This window comes from Eleginops maclovinus, chromosome 4 (assembly GCF_036324505.1).
Source record: "Eleginops maclovinus isolate JMC-PN-2008 ecotype Puerto Natales chromosome 4, JC_Emac_rtc_rv5, whole genome shotgun sequence".
Lineage (NCBI taxonomy): Eukaryota > Metazoa > Chordata > Actinopteri > Perciformes > Eleginopidae > Eleginops > Eleginops maclovinus.
Genome location: NC_086352.1, coordinates 28,619,246 through 28,644,482, shown reverse-complemented (window position 1 = coordinate 28,644,482; position 25,237 = coordinate 28,619,246). Strand labels below are relative to the sequence as shown.

Below are 25,237 nucleotides of genomic sequence, written 5' to 3'. Positions count from 1 at the left end.
TTAGCATCTTGCTTATGTATGTTTTAATAGGACAAATCTATTCCTCCTGTAAGAGTATGGAGCCATTGTGCCAACAGTTAACACAATGATACATAAGTGAATCTCTTCATTTTAATCCAGTAGAGTCTGATGAGGTGAAACTAGAATTTTTTTATGTTTGCCCCTAGCTTGCTGAAACATGGAGACGAGTGTTTTGAACCCGCTTCCTGCCCTTGCCTGTGGAAAGGAAAGGAGTATTACCCCGGCGACAGGGTGTCCTCCCCATGCCATCAGTGGTAAGTTCATGCCACATATAAAATCAGATCAAGCTTTTATGTAAAACTTTGTCTTGTGTTTCCTCATGATCTTTTCCTTTCTTCGGTTGGCCTTCATCCATTTTGTAAGGGTACACAAATTTGTATTATCCCCACCAATCATCAGCCAACATTATCTGTCAGATTTAAGACAAATCGCCATCAACGCTGCTAATTTTTCAAAGTCAGATTTTGCCTGAAAGCGTGGACTCCCTGAGATCGTCAGAGCAGCAAAAGTGGCCACCTGATATCCATAATTTTCTGCTATCACGGATCAGAAAAGGCCATGAAAACAGAGCGGGCCCTTGTATGACTCTTTGATTCCCTCTGCCTCAGACTGTTCATCACCAGTGAAAGGAAACACTCTCCCAGTGATCTCAGTCATTCTCCCATCCTCCCATTTCTCCTTCAAGCCATAGCCAGGGAAGAAGATGTAGATGACAGCCTAATAGTGCAATGAGCAAGTGATTCAGCCTTTGACAATTCACTGGCCACTTTTCAGCCTGCTGTAAACCTGAGGCTCCCGACAAAAGGAGGCCATTAGACGAGAAAAAAATGTCCCCTCACTAAGTGGGAACAAGTTGATGCTGAATCACTGAAGCTTTGCTGTCTTTGTAGTGTTTGCCAGCATGGGACGTTCCAGTGTGTGTTTCATCCGTGTCCATCGATGTGCATGGCCTACGGTGACCGCCACTACAGGACGTTTGACGGATTGCTATTTGACTACGTTGGTGCATGCAAGGTCTATCTTGTAAAGGTATTGAAAGAATGTATCTATACTAAGAGAAACAAAGTGTGTTTTTTTATATATTTTAACCCTTTTGCTATTTATCTGTACACTTAAGGCGTTTTTAGATTTTAGGTTGCTTTTATTTCCGGGTTTTAGCAGTTTTATTTGAGGTTTACTTTAAAACTGATTTTCACCGTGTCCAAATGCAACAAAAGGTAATCACAGCAGTTTTCAGAAAAGGTCTTGTGAGAATGGCAGCTCTAGAAAATATTTCCGATTATAAAAAAGAAAGATACTTTAAGGTGTGGTGTATTAAATCTGGAGATATACAAAGGTAGATACTCTCTGAGGTCAGAGGAATGTTGGGTGGAAGAAGAGTGAAAAACAACATCTGGAATACGTTAAAGTTCCCCTAGGAACTGACCTAGGTCACCTTAGTGGGGCACATAGGGTGCCCTACTAAGCCTACCTCATGGGAATATACACACTTTAGGTGCACACACTATTTTTTCCTCTTTAAATGGCATGTACAAAGAACGTTCGGGGGACTTCCACAATTGGCTCTGGGAACCCCGTATCGCCCGTGTTGGTGTATGATACTATGCTGTTGTAATAAACCTTATTATATACAAGCTGGTGTCTCCGGAGACTTCTTCATCATCTTCACAAACATCGCTACAAGATATACTTCAAAGGCCCTTTAAGTAAATAAAACCATACAACTAAAAAAAACTACTTTTTACTCCCTTTGTTTATTAAAAGTCTTCTTTTTGTCAAAATGTTGACCCCATCATATACGTATTTATAAGTATAAAAGTATCATGTTAGGTTAAGTTTCAGGATTTTTTGTATTTTCTGTGATTTTGTTTTCTCTCGCTCACAGAGCAGTGCTGAGGTGATGCTCAGTATAACAGCCGAGAACGTCGACTGCTTCGACAGCGGAGTCATCTGCAGGAAGTCCTTGCTGATCAACATCGGAAGATCCGTCGTAGTATTTGATGATGACTCTGGAAAGCCGGTAAGACTAACTTATATAGGAGCATCAATTCTAAAATACAATAAACTTGATTTATTGTCTCACCTTTAAGTAGCATTAGCAGAACATTTATTGTCACTGGTTTTGCTGGATTATATTTAAGTCAAATCTAGAATAGTTTCTACAAACAATTCAGTAAAATTGATGTCCAAATTTTGCAGAATCCATCTAGTGTGATTGACAGGAAGCAGAGGATGTTCATCTGGCCAGCTGGATACTTCACTGTGGTTCATTTCCCAGAGGAAGAAGTCACCGTCCTCTGGGACCGAAAGACCAGCATCCACATCCAAGTCGGACCCCGCTGGCAGGTAGGACGCTGGTTCAGTGATATTTTTCTATTTAAAGGGTCACTTGAAGCTAAAACATCAACTAATATGTGTTTTATCCATATTTAAACTACAATTAGTCAGCTAGTTAGTCAGCTTTCTGTCTCCCCCGGTACTCCCTGAGTAATATAAATATTGTATTGTAGTGACTCTAATATACATAATCTCCACAGTATAAACTTTTGCTTGATAATTCAGTCCATTCTTGGCTTCAGCTGTTGACAAAGCAACCTCATGTCAAACACCCGTTCTCTCTGTTGTGTTAACTCGGACCATATCGAATATTTTAAGAGGATATTATATTTAGGAAGTTAAGGTATTTGAAAAGAGATCTTGGTGATGTGTTCAGGGGAAGCTGAGTGGGCTGTGCGGGAACTTTGACATGAAGACAGTGAACGAAATGCGGACACCCGACAACATCGACTCCCCGACTTCACAGGATTTTGGAAACAGCTGGACTGCAGCAGAGGTGAGTGAAATGTGCCGTATCATCGCAAATTATTGATGCATGTGTCACTTCGTTACATTTATCAATTTAAATCCACAAACCTACAAATTACCCTAGACCAGAGAATACAGCAGTGGTAAAATTCAACTAAGCACATTAACTCAAGTATTAAATTACACAAACAATGTGCTTGTACTTGTGTATTTCCATTTTATGAATGTTATTACTTCTACTCCACTAAATATTGTCCTTTTTTCACCACTGCGTTTGCCCGTTGATGCATCCTTTATTTAAGTAAAGGCAATAAGTAATACTTCCACTTCTGCTTTCCTGATTGTACTCCTAAGCCTCGAATGAAAAGTTGTGATTTATCCCCTCTGCATGCATGTTTCTGTGTTCAGTGTGTGAACAGTCCAGATATCAGACACCCCTGCAGCCTCAGTCCGCTCAGAGAGCCGTTTGCAAAGCGGCAATGTGGCGTCCTTCTCAGTGAGGTCTTCATGGCCTGCCACCCGGTGGTGAGTAACAGCACAACAACCTCTAAATAATCTTTCGGGTATTCCATACTTATCCCCTAGGCTTGTGTGCAATTAAATAAACACATGATGCAGTAATTGTTTTATTCGTGACCTTAACTCTGTTATTCCTACCCATCCTTTGGGTTTTTGTAAGAAAACTAAATCATTATTTTTCCAATAAATTACTGAAAGGTGTTTGCTCTTGTTTATGTTAAGGTGGATGTAACCTGGTTCTACATGAACTGCTTGGCTGACACATGTGCCTGCAGTCGTGGAGGAGACTGTGAGTGTTTCTGCACCAGCGTGGCGGCCTACGCCCAGCGCTGCTGCCACCAGGGCGTTCCTGTCGACTGGCGATCCCCGTCTCTGTGCCGTAAGTCAGAACGCAAGGTTGCAAAAATCTGATCTGTTTCATTTCGATCAGAAGCTGTTTCCTATAACAATTAAACCCTTATTTTGTATTAATAATAATTGCAAATGTTGTTACTATTATGACTGTTTGACTGTCTCTGTGCTTCTTTCCACAGCATATGATTGTGAATTCTACAACAAAGGTACGGCAATCTTTCCACTGATTTATAAGATATTAAACCAAACCTCATCAACACACACAATAACAAATCATTTATATAATAAATACCAGTAAGAGTGAGTTTATTTGTTGTTTTTTGTTTAATATCCAGCTGGATGTATTTTTGCTACAGAGAGAAACTGGTTGATTTTGACGGCAAAATCAGATTTGATGTGAGGGGTTACTTTGCTGCTTGATTTTCATCTGATAAAGAAGTGAGCAAAAAACAGTAGGCCCTATTTGTCTGGAACCCCTTAAAAAATACATAAAAACATTAAACCGAGTAGTATGGTTTTCAAAACGTCTAATTGTTATGATAAATTATACAGGCTTTCGTTTAATATGAGCATTAATACTTTGTAACAGAGATACATTAAAATGGCCTCCTGTCTGCAGTTCTGGGTAAAGGGCCCTATAGGCTGATCACCTTCAGGGATAGGACCACGCTGCTGGCAGCCAGCAGGTCCAGTGGCTCCATGTTCCTTCAGAAGGGCAACCTCAGCACCTTCACCCCCACCCCTGGAGTCCTCTCACAGTTCATGATGACGCCGGGCCTCAGCAGAGCCCGACCGCACGGTGAGTTGCCTCTATTAACAATGCACAATAACATTCATTTACAAAGCAGGATTCACTTCACTAATCAAACTGACTTTGGGATCATCTTTTTCTGCTGTACAGTACCTTCTTTTTTTCTTCTTTATAAAACCTTTAAACGACATTACATTTTACGAATGAGTGAGTGTGGGAACTGTGTGGTTAGTTAATTGGCTATACAGTTTTTGTGTTGGTGGAACAGTTACTGCAAACACTACCTTCTTTACTACATCTGGACCTTAGTGGTGAACGAAAACATATTAACCTGGTTTCAATTTGATAACAATGTTAATCACAAGTTTTTAAAATGTCAACTTGACACTTTTCAAAGAAACACATAGCTGACATACCAAAGAAAATGGATTTCTGATCAGCAGTCATAAATATCCAATCACGCCATCTGTCCTTCATAATCTGTGATCCGAGAGTTTCAAAGATCCTCAAATCCAACCAACCAGTGTTTTTCCTTCTGTGTTTAACTGTGTTTTGAATAATTTGAGCGCTTGAGTAAAAACACTGATGGAGAAGATGGACTTGCATTGACAAAAGTCACTGTTTGCTCACAAATTAACTACAACAATAATATAAGATTCAATAATAAGTGTGTACACATTGTTTTTAATTAGAATGGTGTTAAATATGTATGCCTTCTGTGTGTCCCAAATGGCTCCCGATGTACTAACAAAATGTTTTGTTTCTATCTCTACAGACACATCGCGGGTTTCCTTTGAGGCATCAGACCGACCTAACTACTTCCTGTACGCGAGCCCTAGCGGCCAGGTGAGGCTGGCCAAGTGGGAGGATAGCAAAGCATTCTGGGACGGAGCCACCTTCGTGCTCCACAGGAACACCTGGATCCCCGGCTACGACTCACTGGAGTCCCATGCTAAACCCGGCTTCTTTCTACACGCCACTCCTGCCCGCCTCCACCTGCTCAAGTACAGACACATCGACAGCTTCCGCAAGGCCACACTGTTCAGACTCACAGGTCAGCAGCACTGACATGACCAATGTTCAGCAAAAACTACACATCAACAAAAGTGTCAGAGCTACAGATACTGCAATTACAATGGAAGTAGCAGACAAACATATGAATGTGCTTAATATAGTGCAAAAACTTTTTAGTACCAATTCATTTAAATCCATACAGAGAATATTGAGCCAGGAAAAACACAGTGGCATGTATGGTGCACAACGTCTATTGAGTGCACTTCAATGCATGCATGGCCACAGCCAGAATCTGGATTGTGTTTATTAGCACAATTTATCAAAATGAATTTCATTTGAATGAACATGCATGTTGGCAAGTTACAATAAGCCTTTCAAAGCTCCCTTGAATGGACAATCATATGTAGATATTTATAAAAATATATTGATAGCTATTCTATTCACATGGACCCCTGTCAAATGACTGTATCCCCAGGATACAGAAACCATTTATGGGTTAAGATATTTGTCTCAAGTCATAATTAGCTTATACAGAAAGCTTAACTGCCAGACATTTCCAGTGCTTTTTTTTGTTGGTAAAGGTAATGAGATTCCTTTGCAACACACTGTTCGTAAACTTTGATGTTGATCTGACAATAGTTGGAGACACAGACAGTCAATGGCATTTGGAGGTTTTAGTGATAGTTTTAAACCTCAGGATTCAGGAACCTTGCTCAGGGTTCAGCTGGCCATCAGGGGTCAAAGGTCAAGACTACTGACTCCTCCAACTGCATAGTCTGCACGGAGAGAAGCCAAGGCTAATCACTGATGCTAAAAATACAGCAGCATTTGTGTTAGTTAATGGAAAAGGCCTCCGAGCCAATAGCAGATTGGATTTCCTGCTGACGACAGTGAATGCCAAACACATTCAGAGCGAGGGATGAAGTCCAGCTTTCAGGCAGACGGACACAAATTGCATTCTAAGTTCATTACATTACTGGTCTGGGAAAACATTTAAGGATAATTTTTATCCAGGCTAGATTACTGACGTGATAAACTTCATTAATGCTATTTATTGTTGCAAAGCATTGTTCAAAAACACTAACCTTTTTAAAATGTCATTCATGTTCACTCATTAATGTATTGAGACCACTGAAACCGTGAAAGTGATCAAACTAAAGTGCTTGAAGTAAGAAGATATGGTAATGTTTCTTTGCCACATTTAGCTGCCCAAATTGAAGAGAGGTTTTGGGTTTAGTAGGTTAAATACTGTTTATGCAGACACAATGCTCATGAAGCTATAGTACAAATAAATCAGATTTTAATGTTGACATTTCTTTATTTTACCTCAAAGATTTGTATTCCCCTATTCTATTGTATAGCACCTTTAGAAGGATATCAGAGCGGGACTTGTTTATCAAATAATTGTCTTAATTTAGTGGTTTCTATATCCTGGGGGATACAGTCAGTTAACATGCTGTGTCCATGTATATAATAAATGCCATAACAGCTTAATATCGGTATAATATGGGTCTCATAATATTTCAATAAGGATGTGATAATGCAGTAATATGGGTGTAAGAACAGTGTAATAGGGGTGTGTTAATGGTTAATATGGATGTGAATGCCCATTTAAGATTTAACAGGATCTTTGAGGAACAACAGTCTTGTGACACTGAAGTAAAGTGTTATATTTTTTTCCATTAGGCCCCAGCCCGGATTCCCCCCCTGGTCCTCGATGTCAGTGGAGGTATGATTCCTGCGTCATCCCCTGTTTCAAGACCTGCAGCGACCCGTCAGCTGAAGCCTGCGTCATCATCCCACAGTGAGACCTTTGACTTTTTTCCATAACTCAACTCAAACTGTTTGAACATACTCTCTACTGGATTTAGATATCTAATGTCATCCACCTATGATCTGATGGAGCTTATTTTACCAATAAGCTTTAAATGTTGTATTTTTTTAAAGGGATTATTTAAATGTATTCCCATTCACATCTTACTTTTGTGTCTTACCAACGTTTTTTTTTCTTCTTTTCTTTTCTGTTTGTTGCTTTGTGTGCAGAGTGGAAGGCTGCCTTCCTGTCTGCCCCCCACACATGGTACTGGATGAGATCACCCGTCGGTGTGTCAATGTTGAAGACTGTGAGTATCCACTGATTGATTTCGGAGTTGTATTGCATGTCAGATGTTTCACATTGTTAAGAGGAACCGGATGTTGTGTGGTTAGATTATTGTGGCATGGTTACAGTGTTTGAAAGTAGGTGGCTAATAAAATAAAAACTGTGTCGGTGTTATTAGTTAGGTATAAACTATGTGTCTTTCAATCGCAGCGCCTTTCTAACACACATTTTTTTGTTTGGGTTCAGGCATTAAGGTCCCAGTTACTGTGCAGCCTGTAACGCCATCCCCTGCTCCACTGACCTCAGCAGCTGTCACTTCTGAAACCACCACAGGCACTGCTGCCTCCACCACCCACCTCCAGACCACCACCACCCTCCTCCAGACCACCACCATTGCAACTGCATCGTCCACCCTTCCATTAACTGGTCCTACCACTAAAATTACCACAACTAGTCCTGTTGTAAGCACACAGACAACCTTGTCAAAGGCACCACCGGCCCCTGGCCAGCCAATCCTTCCTGTAGCTGTCTCAACTTCAGCAGCTCCTGAACTTGCTATAACAGCAGGACCTCCAACACCCCCAACTATCAGGCCAGATGTGGAGAAGCCGCTGTCTACTGTTAAAGTGACTGAAGCCTCATCCACCACTGTAGCTGGTACAACAGCATGGAAAACTGGAGCTGTGAGCTCTACTACTAGCCCCTTCGGCCCAAGCACGTCTGAGATGAGCAGCACTCCTTTTGCCATCACAGCTCTCTTCTGGGTCACCTCCACTACGAAGCCCTCTGACCTCCCAAAGACACTCTTCACAACCACTGCCACAACCCTGCAGCCACCTACCCCTGCAGCTCCGGTCACAAGCTCCATTGTACAGCCAACCACCATAAGTAACCCTCCTGTCGTTGTCTTGCAACCAGCCAAAGCGACCACGGAGGCTACAACACATTCGGCAGGAGTTACTCCGATAGTAACTGAGTCTAGTCCAAGGCCTGCAGCGGTCTCAGAGACGTCTACAGTAACAGACAGGACTACTCTACCCACTACTGCTACCACTGCACAAACAGAAACCAGCATGAAGCCTGTAACAGTGGAGCAACTACCCCTAACAACAACTACACCCATCCCTCCTGGTTTGCAAAGCACAGACTCCACAACCTACTTCCCTCCCCCAACCTTGAATGCTTTCGTAACTGTATCGTTGCCGAAGGTCACTTCAGCAAGAACCACAGAATCAGTTACACCTGTTGCACCTTTCACTACTGGTAAAACAACACTGCACATAAGTCCAGAGAAAACATCAGCAACTTATTTTACAGAGAAGGTTCCGTCAAGCACTCCTGCGGAACTCAAAACTTCTACAACAATTGTTCCTGAGTTACCAACGTCAACCCCTATCCAGGTTGTTCAGACTACATCTGCACCATCTGCTCCTACCTCAAACTGGGGAACAACGACAAAGCAAGTGACCATACTTGAATCCACTGTGAGTGAAATACCTTTAGCTACCACAACAGTGTCTGCCTCTCCCCCTTTGAAGATTACCACTACTTCTCCAGTGCCTACCACCAAAACCTATGCTGAGAGAACCTCCTGGTTCACTGCCGTCCCAACAGAAGAAACAAGTAAGACCACAACGTCAAGCCCCCCAGATGTTCCAGAAGCAACCACAGTATCCAGAGGTCCTACTGCCACAACAAAATCAACTGTACCGCCGGTGTCTCCTACACGAACCACTGCTGTACCACTTTTACCAACAACAGAGAGCTCCTCCTATCCTGCGTCTACTGTGCGGACCTCTGAGCCATTGGTGCCACCCCATTGGGAGACCTTCTCCACCCCATTCTACAGCCCTACAGTGAAGACAACGCCAGTGGTCACTTCTTTCATCCATGAAGTAACTTCTACTAAAACTACTTCAGTGCCTCAGATTCCTGTAACATCAAAGCAGGTTGAAACCTCTGCAACATCAACTGCTGCCACAGCCCCCACCGCCAAAACTTCAATGTCGCCTGAAATCTCAACTAAAGAAATTGCAGCCACTACAACCAGGAAACTAGTCACACCCCCACGTTCACCTGCACCTGGTAGTCCTGAGACACTTGTCACCACCATCTCCACAAGAGCTCCACCAGCTGTGGTGAACACGACGCTCAGACCTGTTATAGTGCAACCTATTACAGAGACGACACGTCCAGTGACTGGCAGGGTGGAGGTATCAACGAGATCTACAACTACACCACCTTCATCTTGGTCTTCCCTGCACACAACGACTGCTTCCACCGCAGTTCCAAGGCAAACCACTTTCCAGGAGAAAGTCACCACCCGATTGGTATCAACTGCTAGAGCTACACCATCTACAACAACTACCACCATTGCACGGACGACCACTTTAAGAACGACACCCCGAGTCACACCCAGAATTACCTCGATTGAGAGGTCAACCATCAGACCAGTCACAGCAAGGGTCACAATAACAACAAGTGTACCAGAAGTATCTTCCATATCGACTACTCTTGGCCCAGCAACTGTCAAACCGAGCCCTGGCGCAATGACCACGTTAAGAGAACCGTCTATAACTGTTACAACAACTGCCGAATCAGTTGCCCCAACGAGCAAGACGGAACTTGCTGAAACAACGATAGCAGTTCACATCTTGCCCACCTTACACGCTCCAGTGCCTATTCCTACTCTGACGGCGGTCACCTCTACAGCCCTTCCAACGACAACCAACCAAGAGACAACCACCTCTGAGAAAACCCTGACAACCAAAGAGTATTTAGTTTCACCATCCACATCCAAATCGGTGACGCATCCACATGATACACACCTGATCTCCACCCAGCCCTCCGTTATTCCCACTCCATCAACTTTTTCACATCCAGCAGCAACCTCGGTCCAAACTACTGAGGAGGACAAAGTAAATCGGACAAGTCCAGGTGGAACCATGCCTCCTGCACTGACTTCACCTCACACAACGCTGGAAACAACCAGACACACAGTAGAGTCGACAACATCTTTGGCTGTATCACCAACCAGGAGTTGCATTGTAGGTTGACATTATACATCTTCATTTTAAACATTTCCGAATAAGAGCACCAACTGCAGCTTTAATTAGATGACACATAATTAAATCGTCAATTCCTCTTGCTGAAACAGGCCATGGTATTAAAAGTTTTAACATTTTGAGTTTATGATATCTTCCCAGATATGTGTTAAATACAGTTTAGGTCAATTGTTTAAGTCAGTCCTTACTCAACGTTAGTTTTATTTCTGCTCATCTATGTTTTTCTAAATGTTTTCTTTGTGACTTCTGGGTTTTTACTTTTTAACTTCCTGCCTTTCAGTCTCCGTATGCAGAGATAGTGGATGAGTGCACAAAGTACATCTGCGTTAACAACCAGCTTGTCCTGTTCAACAAATCTCAAAGCTGCCCCTTCACCTCTGAACCTCCGAACTGCGGACTGCTTGGCTTTGCCATACTGGTTAATGGAGACAAGTGCTGCCCAAAGTGGGACTGTCCATGTGAGGGAAACGAACACAGATAAAATGTGTACAAAACATGTCCTAGTTCATCTCCAGACCAGTATTCATTCATTGATGTCTTTCCTGTTTGCTCTAGGTCGCTGCTCGATGTTTCCAGATCTGAATGTGATCACATTTGATGGGAACAGCGTTGCCATCTACAAGGCCGCCTCTTATATAGTGACCCAGTTGCCCAATGAGACCGTCAGCATACTGGTTCAGGAGTGCCCAGCTGATTCAGAGTCATCTGTGAGTCAATATCTTAGCAGAAACTTAGCAGTTTCCCTTAGAGTGATTTTAAATTGAAGTAACTCAATTGATTGTCTTCCATTTTGACCTGGTTTTCTTTCCAAAGCTTCTCTGGAATTTCACCAACCTGTGTATGGTGGCACTCAACATCACGCATAAATCCAACCACATCATCATCAACAGGCTGCAGAGGAGGGTAAGATTATGATTATTACTGTGTTTATTAACTTTCACATAAGTTTAGAACTGATTTCTAACACTAATAAGACTATGTGATATCACATGCTCTCTTCCAGCTCTATGTCAACTCTCGCTATGCCAAGCCTCGATTCAAAAAGTTTGGCTTTGAGATATACGACACTGGCAACATGTACCTGATCCGCAGCCCTGCTGGTCTCAAGCTGCAGTGGTACCACAGCACGGGCATGATGGTGATCGACACCGACAGCTCCAGCAACAAGCTTAACACGATGGGTCTCTGTGGTAAGAGTAATTGTACTCTTTACAATTTTCATTGTTTATGTTTCTCTTTAAAACACCTGTGTGCTGTATTGCTCACAGTTTCTCCTTACTAGAGTGATCATAACAAACACAAAATGTCATTGTTCCTGAGCACTTTCAACAATTACATCTGGCAGCGAAATCCAGTTGTCACCAAGAAGCAACCTCTGGCTCTGACTGGAAGTGCTTGAACTTGCCTTCAGTCTAATGACCAGCAGAAAAACATCTGGTTGTATAGATGTCTATGAGAAAAGGACCAAGCTTCTCACTTGGTTTATTACCTCAGTTAACATATTCCTAAAAGGATTATGATCTCCATTCCTAGTTTAAATTCTTCCTGAATATAGCATGATGTCTGTCAGTGGCTCAGTCGGTAGGGGCTTGGACTTCGTAAGGTCGGAATCGTAGGGTCGCCAAATATGTTACTTGGACAGGTCCCAGTTCACCTCCTGGGTCCTGCCGTGGTGCCCTTGAGCAAGGCACCATACATCCACAATCTCCCCCGACCCCCATTGTTCCCCGGACACTGTACAATAGCTGCCCGCTGCTCCTAATTCTATGGGTTTAATGCATAAGTCAAATGTCACTGTTTGCTGTGCTGCGTCCATTTGTGACATAAATCATCCTCCGATTCTAATGATTCTAATTTTGTAAATCATGGTCACATTTAGACCACGTCTGACTACGTCCAATCCTCATTTAAAATCTATGCTTGTCACACTCAGGCATTCATATGACTGAATTAAATTTAGTATTTATTTTAACCCTCTCTCGCACCCAAACCAGGTTTCTGTGATGGAGACCCAACAAATGACCTGACGATGGCCAACGGCACCACTGTGGGCGCAAGCGAGGATCCGGCTATTTTCATCGATAGTTGGCAGGTGCCCAACACCACCAGCTACATCAGCCACAGCCGCCGCCGCGAGCTCAACTGCTCCACCAGCAACTGCTCCGGCTGCATGCTCATGCTGCAGAGCGACGCATTCTCCCCCTGCCACGCCTTCGTACGTTAATCTGGGAACCTTTTTTCAGGTTCCTCTCCTTTTACAGGAGTTTACACAGGAGCCAGTGTTAGCTTGAAACTAAGGCAGTCTGCTGTTAAAGATGTATTTTTGGACAGGTTGATGAGTAAAAAAAATGTAAACAAGTTATAAAAATCCTAATGAATTTAATTTACCAGCATTAATCTTAATATAATCAGCAACATCTGTTTGTGTGTTTTATTGTGCAGGTCCCGCCAAGCACATTTTGTGAGGTTTGGGTACGAGATGCAGAGTACGTCAACAACCAGTGTGTTGCTCTGGCTGCCTACGTGGCTTCTTGCCACAAATTCAACATCTGCATTGAATGGAGGACTCCAGATTACTGCCGTAAGATTTCTGCCTTAAACAGAGGGTTAAAATATTGACTCTGCCAATGAGCCATCCAAACTTTGCTGGTGAAATAATTTTTGTTTGATTGTATCTGTTGGCAATGTTCATGTTATCATAGTTGGTAGTCCCTGGAGTTTTTGTGATTGTAATTAATGCTACATAATCGTTGTGACCAAAAGAATATATTTTTGCGATATTATATTAATATCTTTAGAATATTTGAATAAAAAAAAGGTTATCATTTATTTGGTCTAACATGGCATCCAACCATAACTTGCAATTCAAGAATCACTTGAATCGCAAGTTATTTATGACATGTTAATAAAAAACATATCATGTTTTTTATTAACATGTCATAAATACTTCAATGTTTAAATCTGACTGATATCATTAATACCATTATATATAAAATTCCTAAAGTCAAGTGATGCGTTTAAGGGACTGACATAGTGGTCGTGTCTCTTCCTGCAGCCTTTGTGTGTCCCGACACTCTGCGGTATCAGGCCTGTCTGCCAGCCTGCACCTCTCAGTCCTGCCCGAACCACGACTTTGACGCGGACCCGGATCAGTGTTCAGGCCTAACTGAAGGCTGCGTGTGCCCCGCGGGAACGCTCCTTCACCGGCCGTACTCGGCCCTCTGCGTCTCACCTGAGAAGTGCGGTAAGACAACACCTCCACTCCCTGTAGAAGAGAGAAGGGGAGGCTTGAACTAGAGGCAACAACAATAGGTTACTATGGCATGACATTGTTTCGGGAACCTGTCATTAATATTTTTAAACTGTATTTTTTTTATCCTTAAAGTAAGATACTCTGAGTAGACTCTTGAAATCACAAAACCATTAACTAGAAATGGTGTGTGTGTGTGTGTGTGTGTGTGTGTGTGTGCGTGTGTGTCTGTGTGCGTGCGCGCGTGTGCATGTGTGTGTGCGCGCAGCCTGCACTGACAGTTCCGGCTTTCCTCGTGCAAATGGTGAGGTGTGGAAAGCCTCCAAAGATGCATGCTGCATGTATAGCTGCGTCAACGACACAATCGTTCCCATGGAGTACAACTGCTCCAATGTGGCGTCCCCACTGTGCCGTCGAGCAGGGGAGGTGATCATCAGCCTTGCAGATGACACCAGTTGCTGTCCGCAGAAAGTCTGCGGTGAGGCCACCAGAGTTCCTGAGCTCTAATTAAACATCTTCCAGAGAACAGCATCAAATCAAGGCTCATTGAATGTGTTGTTTTTTTTTTTTTACAGTTTGTAACCATAGCTTGTGTGACTTGCTCCCTCCTGAGTGTAAATACGGAGAGAAGGTGGTGTCATACTACAGACAGGACTCCTGCTGTCCAGACTTCATGTGTGGTGAGTTTCCTCTCTGAAGTGATGGCTTCATTTTAAAGTAATGCACTGTGTTCAGATGTGATGTACGGAAGCTCTGAGAGGAAAGGGAGAAAGTAAATCATTATAGTGATCCATTTTCTTTGTCTGACTTAAATTGAAAAAATAAATCTGATCTACTATATTATTGACTTGAGGGTAAGATTTTTTGAATATGTTAAAAAGTTTGCCAGGTGAATCTTTTTCCGCAAAATCTTTTTTCTGTTGTGTCATACTGATTTTGGCCACAAGAGGCCCATTCATGTTTTCTTCTAGGTCAGATTTATTTTTTCCATGCACATAACAGTTTTTATTTCAAGCATGGGAAAGTGGTGCACTTCCTGCTCATGTGTCCAAAACGAGAATCTCTACCACAAACAGCTTGCACCTCCAAAGTTAAATAACCCATCTCAGCTCTTTAGAAAGTGCAATGAATTGTTAGATACCTCGTAAAAAATAGCAAAAACGTCTTCAATATTTTATTAAATGTATGATATATAACATGTTAATTTCAGGAGCTTTAGAGACTTTTTAACCTTTAGACAGTGCCAGGCTAGCTTTTTCCAAACATTTTGACTCTTTATGCTAATCTTAGCTAATCGTCACCGGCGTAATTTTAAATGTAGGCTACTGATACAGTATGAGAACGGAACATTTTTTTATATAATTCTGGAGAAGTGGAGAAGAAAGCAAATATGGAAATTTCCTAAAATATGTATTTCCTATTACTGTAATATTTTCTTATCTACAGAGTGTGATCCTGAACTCTGTGAATCGGACGTTCCCTCCTGCAGAGAGGACCAGACGCTGATCGCCACCAGAGCCGACGGCAGCTGCTGCCTCGCTTACATCTGCAGTCAGTACAGAAATGAACTTCCATCTTCTGTTTCTTATTTTATAATGAGGGTAACTTTAGCAGGTGAACTTGAAGCCATCAGTGTGATGAATGATGTGTGTGTTTCATGCAGTGTGTTCTTCCTGCGCGGAGATGCCTCCTCTCTGCCATGACGGCGAGGTGCTGACGGTGGATGGTAACACCACGGACAGATGTTGCCCCGCCTACCAATGTGGTCAGAGAACAAACACACACTTTGTCATTCTTTTAGTTACCTTTTTGTATTTTTGCATTTACAGGGTGGACCTTTAAACATTTGAAAAACCAGATGAGGATTTCCTCTCATATTTGGTATCAGAACCAGGGTTATATTTGCTTTGCTGTTTTCGTGCACTATAATAAAGTGAGTGAGAGCAAATAAAAGATAAAAGAAAATGCTTCAACAAAAAGTTAAATACAATAGAATATTTAAGAATACATGAACACAATGTATCTGTTTTTCAATGAAACAGCTGTACAGTTTTGCAAAGACATGCAAAAAAATTGACAAGGGAATTTCCAAAAATCGTACAGAATCTGTGCAGTGAGATTATAATCCAAAAGGTGTTGGTAAAGGCACAGTTGGAATCTTTAATAAAAGGGGCCAACTGAACCTTGTATGTAATGCATTGTGACAAAAAAGAGACTTTACATTGATGTACTGTATATTAATATACCATATTTTTTGCTTTTTGTGTGTGTGTGTAGTGTGTGAGCCCTACAGGTGCCCTCAGCTTGGTTGTCCTGCTTGGATGTCGGCGGTGTCTGTGTCCAGTCCGGGTCGCTGCTGTCCAAACCAAACATGCGGTAAAACTAATAAAAACCTCCCACAGAAAAACTTGCCGCCTACATTTTAAATGTTTTTTGACTTCGGGACATTGTGTATATGATAGTGGAGAATTTGGTGTTGTAAGTCTTAAAGCTGTACAGTCTGAAATGGTATGATGACCAGTCGTGATTTTTATTTTTAGAGTGCTCCTGCGAAAAGATTACATCCCCAAAATGTAGCCTGGTAAGTCATGAGTGTGTTTACTTAATAATGTATTTCACATACAATTTATAAATAACAGTTTGTATTCTCTCGTTCTCAATTTCTGAAGTAATTTCTTTTCATCTGTGTCCTTGGTTCCATGTTTGTTGTACTCTATGTGAACCCAGTTTGGTCACTTTGTGTTCTGCAGGGAGAGGCCGCCCAACTGGACCGGGCCTTCCTGTCTGACCCACAGAACCAGTGCGCCTGCAAAAGATACAAGTGTGGTAAGAACTGCATGGGAAGTTGCTGTTTCAAATTCAAATGATAGACAATCAAAAACTCAATTTATTTTCCCAAAAGCATGGGAATGTATTGCTATTTAGAAGGGTTAAAATCACTAAAACAATTAACAAACAGATACATTTAGTCAGACAAATAAAATCAAAAAAATGTAAAGAAGAAAAATAACAGAAGTGTTTTAATTAAAGATTATATTAATTGACAGTTTGGTGACATGTAGACTGTGACCTCTGACCTTTAACCATTCGTCTGTGTGTATATTCAGTGCGGGAGGCGGTGTGTGTGTTTGGCGAGCGCGGCGTCCTACGGCCGGGTCAGACTCTGGTGGAGCACCAGGACGACGGCTTGTGTCACAGCAGGCAATGCAGCCGGAGCCTGGACCCGGCAAGCGGCTTCCACCTGCTGCGCACCAGCAGCATCAACTGCTCCGCCCACTGCCAGCCAGTAGGAACACAATCACACACAACACACCTACACACAAGCAATGTACATACAATGTGATGCTGAATAATAATAGTTTTCACATCCTTCACTAATGATAGTGACAATCACAGAACAACTACAGCACTCATAACCAGTGATGGGCAAGTTACTTCCAAAATGTAATACAGTACATATTACTTATTACTGTCTTTTTAAAGTAATAAGTTACATTACATTATTACTGTCTCTGAACTGTTATGCGTTACAATACTTTTGTGTTACTTTGAGTTACTTTCACCAAAATAACTGCAAAAGTAAGGCTTTAAATGCTAAAATGTAGTTCATTGCAGCTCATTAATTAAAGCTATCTATCTGGCAGTACATGCTGAACATTAGGAAAAGAGCTGGAAATTAAACTCATGCTCTGTTTGAGTGGGCTGAATAATATTTGATACCGGTAACATGACGTCTCTGTGTGTTATTAATAACATGTTAGTGGAGCCTCTGCACGGCCCTGTAACCTGCTGTATATGAACGAGTCTCTATGGCAGTGTTAGCTCACCTTGTCATAGGTGTGTTAACGGGGATTTTGCTGACAAGCTTTCTAAAAGCCGGCGATTCCACAGAGGACAGAGGCTGCAGATCTTCAACACTCTGCCACGAGTCTCTGAACTTCTCGGGGTTCAAGCAGCAGACTGAAAGGAAGTTACCTTCTGTTTCTTCGGCCTGTGCACACTCCTGTCTTTCTCTTTTCTTTTCTCCGAGCCTGCAGCTCTGCGTTGTGAATCTGCAGCTTTCAATCGCAAAACTGTTTCTGCAGCCCTCTTAACCAATAGTAAACAGGCTTACTGAGTTACTATTCTACCTGCGCAAGTATTTCTCTGGTGTCAGAATGTCTCGCGATGTTTGTGAATTCTCAAAAACAAAACACCACATCATTTCGGGTTAAAATGTGTTGTAACTGCGTTACTGAGAATTGTAATGGGTATTATATTACCCACATTTCAGAAGTAATGCGTTATATTACTGCGTTACAGCAAAAAGTAATACATTACTGTAACTCGTTACACCCAACTCTAAAAACAGTGGGAAAGAAACACATACACTCAAATATCTATGTCAATAAATACATATCTTCATAAATATTCTCTTCTTTTCTTGCAGATAAAAACAATAAAAAGTTTGTTCCATCGTTTCAAAAACTTTGTGTTTTTCAGAATCAGATCTATGTTCCTCCAAAGGACCAGACGACCTGCTGCGGTGTTTGTAAGAATATTTCCTGCATCTACGCGCACGAGAACGGCACGACAGTTCTCTATAAGGTAGGAAGTCCACTATTTATACAATCATTTTAAATCAACTATTAACAGTAATACTGAGTATTTTCCTAAATGATCTGTAATTTAAACCAAGGTACTGAAAAAACGTGAGTTCTGTACAAAGGACATCTTGAGAAAATGTTTATTACCAGGTCTACTTAATAGCTTTCTTCTGGAGCTGTCAATCAAGTCACATTCTTCATCAGGAGGTAGTTTCATCAGTTATTATATTGAGATTCAAGCCAAGTGCCGAACAGTATGTGACTACATGTAATACCCTCTATTATATACTAGGGAATCTCTATGATAACTGTGCAAACTCTCTGCTCATAATGTGTTGGAAATGAAATGTTGGATCTTTCAATTTAAAATGAACAACAGCACCATTCATTTTGAACGATGTTCTTGTCTCAACAGGCCTTAGACAATCCTGAAACGTGGCCTTAGTCCTTTTCGGAGTCATTATCTTTAATTATTAGTAGCAGTACTTACTGTATATGCCTTAGTTAATGTTGTTGATGCTGTTGGTGTGTTTTCAGCCTGGGAAGTCTTGGGTATCAAACTGCATGAAGTTCGACTGCACAGATACTCTGTCTGGACCCACGCTTATCTCCTATTCCTTCAGCTGCCCACCTTTCAATGAGACAGAGTGTATGAAGGTCAGTGTGAGGCAACGCATACAAACACACACACAACGTTTAACCTAAAAACTGGCAATAATACATTTTTTACATATTTATTGTGTGATAGTGGTTATAAGGAGGGACAGAGAGTGACAGTTCATGGCTCCTCTCAGACAGGGTTGGGAGTGTGTGTGTGAGAGAAACTCCCACTGGAGGGAACGGTTGGGATTTTAGCCTTTGTAGACCATTTACATGTACAAAAACATTTACTTTCATTTAATTTATTGGTCCTGATCATGTGACATAATTCATGCAACACCTATACACTCAGAGCAGTTTAGACCATGATGGAAAGGAGCGGTGAGAAGAAACTCTTATTTTGCCTGCCCTTACCAACACACTATATAACACACAACACTACAGGATAAGGAAGACTCAAAAAAACAAAATAGGGCCCCTTTAACAGGTGATGCACAAGTCTTTTTTGAAATATGACAAGGCATATCTTGATCTGGAGTATCAATATTGTGTGCCATTTGTCTCTAAATACTTCAGCAGGTTTGGTCATTTAACTTGCGTGAAAACAGTTTGAGAACCACTGTTTTAAAAGCTTTTTCAGTGATGAAAACAGAGTACCCCAAATTGGATTCATCAAGAATTTCCGCCAAAGAATATCAACTTTCAAACAACAAACTCTGATAAAAAGGCATACGTTTTCTAACAATACAAAAAAAAAGGCATTCCTTAACATGTCTATTCTCATCTGCACTCAGATCGGTGGAACGGTCGTAAGTTACATGGACGGATGCTGCAAAACATGTGAGTATCTGATCTGAGCGTAGCAGCAGTTGTGTAGTTAGTGTAGAGCTGTAGGCTGCAGCTGACACTGAAGAGCGCCTCTACCTGCCGCTCAACATGTTTCCAACATGTGTGCCCTTCAGTTTGTCCATTTCAGTCCAGAATATTCAATCACAGTTTCTGAATTGGATCCTAGCTGTATCATTTGTCTGCTGTTTATTAAGGTTAGTCAGTGTCAGTGTGCTTTTCAGTGATTTCTGAAAAAAAGGCAACAGATCTCTGATAGACAGAACTGATAGACGTAGGAGTCACTGAAAAGCATATGATCAAATGCAAGTGGGTTTGTGGTTTATGTGCTGCAGCTTACCCTCATGTACCAATCCCACCAGGTACTGGATTCTCTCTGTTCCCTTTCCCCGTTAGCCCCCTGACTCCCACAGTTAACACAAACTGTGAACGAGGTACCAAAACAACAAGGCTTGTCAGTGCCATTGTTGATATTCAACAATGTACTCCCTCCCGGAAAAAATAAAAATATTAATAAAACATACAGGAAGTTTGACTGAAATTTACCAGAAGCGTCCTCTCAAGTGCTTTGTCATTTCAGGTCTGGGTGGAGTAAAAATTAGTAGAATAAAGCCAAATCAGAGTATGAAAATGGAAAAATATATATTTAAATCAACCATGGTGCAAATGTTGAATTAACCTTGCTTCATGAAGCAGTTACATTCTCAGTGTTTTTAGAGAATGATCTTTTTAAAATCATAAAACAAAGGAATTAAGGTGAATTATCACCTCAAAAAAAGGACAATACTTCATATGGGCCAAAAATGAAGTCACACTTGAGAGGACAGTAATAATTTATTATTTACCCCCACCCCTCCCTGTGGATCACATACATGTACGCGACTAAACTCTTTCCCAATTTAGCACTGTCTGGGCAGTGCATTGTTGATTGCCAACAATGTACTGTTGGTAGTGGCCCAGTAGTCGGGCTTAGACGTCTGCATGTGTGAGTAGATACTGATGTGGGTTGGTGACGGGCCTGTGTTTCATGTAACCGCTGTAGAAGATCTGTTTGTTGCTGCACCACAGCTGCTGTGCTGCTCTGCCACCAGGGGGCACTGTGTGGGAAACTGAAGCTGCTGTGTGAGGCATTTTGCTGTCAAAGAATCATCAGTGCAAACACTGAAACCAGAGTAGACGGGTCTGACTGAAACAAACTTCTGGATATTTATTTATCAACTCCTAGTTACTCACCTTATTCTTTGCTGGCTCTAGGGCATTTCCACATCGCCATATTATGTGTTAATACTTGCAATTAAAGTGTATTTGGGATTACTTTGCATAGTGCCGCAATCTTTATCAGCCTTTAATGTACAAAGACACAGTTTTTGAGCTTTTGGATGAACTGTTAGGTCAACGGTTTTTCAGGCAAGAAACTATTTTGATTGCCAATATGTGATTGCTTTACAGCTGTTGGCTGTATAAAATTATGTCAACAATGTTTTAATAATAACTCTCACGTCCTGTACGGTAGACACAGGTCCGCACTAACTGTAAGATATTAGATAATAATTCCAATTTATATTGAGAGCCGCCAATTTGGTGATAGTTAGCTAGATAGCTAACATTTCGCTAGCTAGTTTGAGATTGATATGGGTTGCTAATTTAAGCTAGCTAACTAAGTAGATAGATGAATAATGTGAGCTCGCTTGATAACACACGGACGGATAAATAGATAGATAGATGGATGGATAGATAGATAAATAGATAGATCATTTCCTTGTTAGCCTGTTTGTTAGCCCGCTTGTTAGCCAGACAGAAAGTATTCGCTAGTTTAACCACAAAAAATGTCCTTATTCAGATTTTGGGCCATTGTCACATGTCATCCTGCTAGTTAATGCTGCTAATGCTAAACCGGAAAACCAAAGATATAAGCTTTTAACCAGTAGGAAAAGGGGCTGTTCTATTTTGGATTAATTGATAGGCAAAATGGAAGTTACTTTCAATTCAAGGTTGTAACAAAAAACACAAAATGACAGCTCTGCTTTATGTTCATGCTAACTTATTTAAAAACAAACGATGTTATTCATTTAATTTATTTACACACGTGTGTGTGTGTGTGTGTGTGTGTGTGTGTGTGTGTGTGTGTGTGTGTGTGTGTGTGTGTGTGTTTCTGTACCAAACTTACCCATCTACTAAAACAGCCTGAAAGCTTGTGCATGATCCTTTTTACTCTCTGACCTTCTCCTCTCCTCTGGTGTTTTGCTGTGTCTCTTCATGCAGCAGTTCAAAGGATTAGTTTTGGATATCACATGTCAACTTTATTTCAACTGATTTGGTTTGATGTCATGTTAACAGGCAAAGAAGATGGGAAGTCGTGTCAGAAGGTGACGGTGAGGATGACGATCAGAAAAAACGACTGTCGCAGCAACAGGCCTGTAAGCTATGAGACTTTTGTGATATGCTGTACACAGGTAAAGACCATAAGTGAGGGAGAGCAGTATATCATCTGTATACTGAATGCAACTAACTTGAAATGATGTGGAAATCCCAAAATGCAAACTGTCCTTTCTATTCTTTTGTGTAGTCAGTTCATTTTCATTGAAAATGTATTGCCATGCTCTATACTTGGTTTTATAGATTATAAAATAAATGTAATGATATAAGAAGCATCAGAAGAAGCATCGAGCAGTTTCAATTTAGTCCTTCGCCCCCACTGTTTGTCTGGGCTCTAAATAGCAGAGCAGATAAATAGAAGTCACAGAAAAGATTAATGTTCTCTCCTGTTCATTGGAAGTTCATTTATTTTTTTATTTCAGTTTGCTCTCACCCCGTTTTGTTTCAAAAATATAGCATCTCTTTCCTAGATGTAGAATTAAAATCACTGGCAGTGTATTACATGTTTTGCATTGCCTGAACATACTGTTGATCATAACTTATTGATACAAAAATACATCAAAAACACTGAAAGAAGTTTCTGTGTGAGAGGAGAGCAATACATCATCTGCATACAAGCTTAATTTAAAATTGTAACCCTGAAAATGAATGTAGCAGTATCTTCCCTTAGCAATAATCTGACCAGTTTGGGCTTTATTTGCCACAATAAGTAAAGTTGGCAACCCCGCCTCACATCTAACACACATTTTAGTTTTGGATTTGTTTGAACTTTGTATAAGTTGCTTTTTATTTTTGCAGCCCTGATTTCTTTTCACTGACTGTCTGTGTCCTGCAGGTGAACATTGTGTCATGTGATGGGAAGTGTCCGTCTGCCAGCATCTACAACTACAACATCAACACGTACGCTCGCTTCTGCAAGTGCTGCAGAGAGACAGGGCTGCAGCGGCGCTCCGTGCAGCTGTACTGCAGCGGCAACGCCACTTGGGTCAGCTACACCATCCAGGAGCCCACCGACTGCTCCTGCCAGTGGTCCTAAACACACACTACACAGACACACACAAATGGTGTTTAGATCTACATCGTCTTATACAACAAAACAATGAAGAGGAAGGTGGAAGCTCAGCCTTGTTGCTTTAGGATGTTGTGAGAGTGGAACACTGAGCTGCGATTGGCTGGACTTCATGACTGACGCTCTTGCTCTCCCGTAGTTGTTTTGCTGTCTCTGCTGGCAGAGAGGTGGTACTGCAGGCCAGCTGCACACAACTGGGCCCTAAAGTTGACCTTTGACCTCTGATATTTACCTTCCAAGGGAAGTAAAAAAAGTAATGTAAAGAGTGTAGCCTTCATTACTATTTTGAGGATTTTGATTAATCAAAACAGTATTTTAATAACTTTAAAAAACTTGAAGATAATTTACTGTGCAGCTTAAATGTTTCTTAATTGTAAAATAAAAGCAGCAGACTGGTAGCTTGTAATTCATACCAGTAATAAAATTACTGCGATACTCAGCAGGATGGTCAAATTTCCCATCATTCCTTTTTCTTTTACATCCTCCCTTCTCCACCTTCTATGTTGTATTAAACAAAAGGCTTCCTTTCTCAGTACCAGTAGTCAGTGCTATGAACGCCTCTGCATAGTCCCAAAACGACCTGCTGCACAGCTGCACTGCCACCTCGCTGCCAGACTGCAGAGGGAAGTAAAAGTTGAGCAAAAGCAAAGTGAAAAGCAAGTGAAATTTTGTTTTGTAGTGGGAGTCACTGTTTCTGCTCATCATCTTCAGTGTGCTTCCACAACTGAGAAGTAGAGAGAGAGAGATTCATATTTTACCCAGAATTTCCCAGAATTCCTCATGTTGTGCTTTGTTTTTTGTAAATATCTTTACTTTTTTAAAATGATTTGCAATATCAAATTCTTATATATATCAATTTTAGAAAGACAACAATCAACTGTATATTTAGTGATTTGACATTTACTTTATATAATCAACACTAGTGAGGTGTTTAAAGGATTTAAACCCAACTGTACGTGGAGCACTTTATTTATTTATTGGAGTTTGATAGAGCACAAACATTCTGAGTTTTATGGACGAGTACAAAGAGAGAAGAGAAGCATTAGGACCAACTGAGAACAACCAAACAGGACATTTCCCAAAACTTGATTTGGTTTTATTCCTTGATAATGGAGAGCTTGATAATGCGTTTTAAAGGTTTCTCTCTGGACTAAATTCAGATCAAACAGACTCTCCTGGAAAGTTGAGGATTTGTGTCATACAAATGTACATTTGCATTTTCAATAAATATTTCCTTTGAAAAAACTGAAATAGTTGACTCATTTATGATAGAAGGACAGCAGTAGAGATGATGTTTCTATTTATGTTATACTGTCGTTACTGTGCAAAATGTACACATTTTCACTCGTTTTTCTTTTGGCTGGTTAAGATGTATTAAAGGGGACCAATTATGCACATTTTCAGGTTTCATAATTGTATTTTATGCCTCTACTGTGAAAAGTTTACATGCTTTAATGTTTAAAAAGTGTTTTATTTCCTTATGCTACTGTGCTGCAGCAGCTCTTTCACCCTCCGTCTGAAACCAGAGCCCAGTCTGCTGTGTTTGGTCAACTGCTTAGAGATGTCCCGTTCCTTAGCCTATCACGTACATTGTGTTGGAGCACTAGTAATTACAAGGACGAGTGAAGTACATGATGATGTCACTATGTTACAGAAGTAAACAAAGGACGTCAATCGAGGTGTTTCAGGCAGGGGGGCCTTTGCAGACCACTTACATGCAAACAAACCTTAAATAACACTTGATGAAAGGGAAAACCCTAAAAGCATAATTGGGCCCCTTAACAGGATAGGTGAGGTTTTATGGAGTGCTTTACCAACAGCTTCTCAGTTTGGAGAAGCAGGCAGGAGAAACTGCACAGAAGCAAAACAGACGGTGATAG

At 41.2% G+C, this 25,237-nt stretch overlaps 1 protein-coding gene across 1 annotated transcript in view; it reads left to right on the top strand.

Moving 5' to 3' along the window:
* Positions 1–24,527, top strand: part of otog (otogelin) — a 44,292-nt gene extending 19,765 nt beyond the window's left edge. Inside the window, exons 21-55 of the mRNA XM_063881357.1 lie at positions 168–275; positions 912–1,050; positions 1,907–2,041; positions 2,221–2,367; positions 2,735–2,854; positions 3,235–3,351; positions 3,568–3,724; positions 3,879–3,905; positions 4,319–4,498; positions 5,226–5,504; positions 7,151–7,268; positions 7,508–7,587; positions 7,812–8,828; positions 8,966–9,028; positions 9,123–10,612; positions 10,911–11,088; positions 11,186–11,337; positions 11,444–11,533; positions 11,634–11,820; positions 12,625–12,845; positions 13,073–13,211; positions 13,686–13,874; positions 14,149–14,358; positions 14,456–14,560; positions 15,327–15,431; positions 15,544–15,645; positions 16,158–16,256; positions 16,421–16,461; positions 16,631–16,706; positions 16,988–17,166; positions 18,363–18,467; positions 19,004–19,123; positions 19,861–19,906; positions 22,250–22,329; positions 23,124–24,527. Coding sequence (XP_063737427.1) covers positions 168–275; positions 912–1,050; positions 1,907–2,041; positions 2,221–2,367; positions 2,735–2,854; positions 3,235–3,351; positions 3,568–3,724; positions 3,879–3,905; positions 4,319–4,498; positions 5,226–5,504; positions 7,151–7,268; positions 7,508–7,587; positions 7,812–8,828; positions 8,966–9,028; positions 9,123–10,612; positions 10,911–11,088; positions 11,186–11,337; positions 11,444–11,533; positions 11,634–11,820; positions 12,625–12,845; positions 13,073–13,211; positions 13,686–13,874; positions 14,149–14,358; positions 14,456–14,560; positions 15,327–15,431; positions 15,544–15,645; positions 16,158–16,256; positions 16,421–16,461; positions 16,631–16,706; positions 16,988–17,166; positions 18,363–18,467; positions 19,004–19,123; positions 19,861–19,906; positions 22,250–22,329; positions 23,124–23,324 — 6,802 coding nt within the window. The 3' untranslated portion in view covers positions 23,325–24,527. The remainder of the gene's footprint in view (positions 1–167; positions 276–911; positions 1,051–1,906; positions 2,042–2,220; positions 2,368–2,734; positions 2,855–3,234; positions 3,352–3,567; positions 3,725–3,878; positions 3,906–4,318; positions 4,499–5,225; positions 5,505–7,150; positions 7,269–7,507; positions 7,588–7,811; positions 8,829–8,965; positions 9,029–9,122; positions 10,613–10,910; positions 11,089–11,185; positions 11,338–11,443; positions 11,534–11,633; positions 11,821–12,624; positions 12,846–13,072; positions 13,212–13,685; positions 13,875–14,148; positions 14,359–14,455; positions 14,561–15,326; positions 15,432–15,543; positions 15,646–16,157; positions 16,257–16,420; positions 16,462–16,630; positions 16,707–16,987; positions 17,167–18,362; positions 18,468–19,003; positions 19,124–19,860; positions 19,907–22,249; positions 22,330–23,123) is intronic.
* Positions 24,528–25,237: the final 710 nt, after the last annotated feature.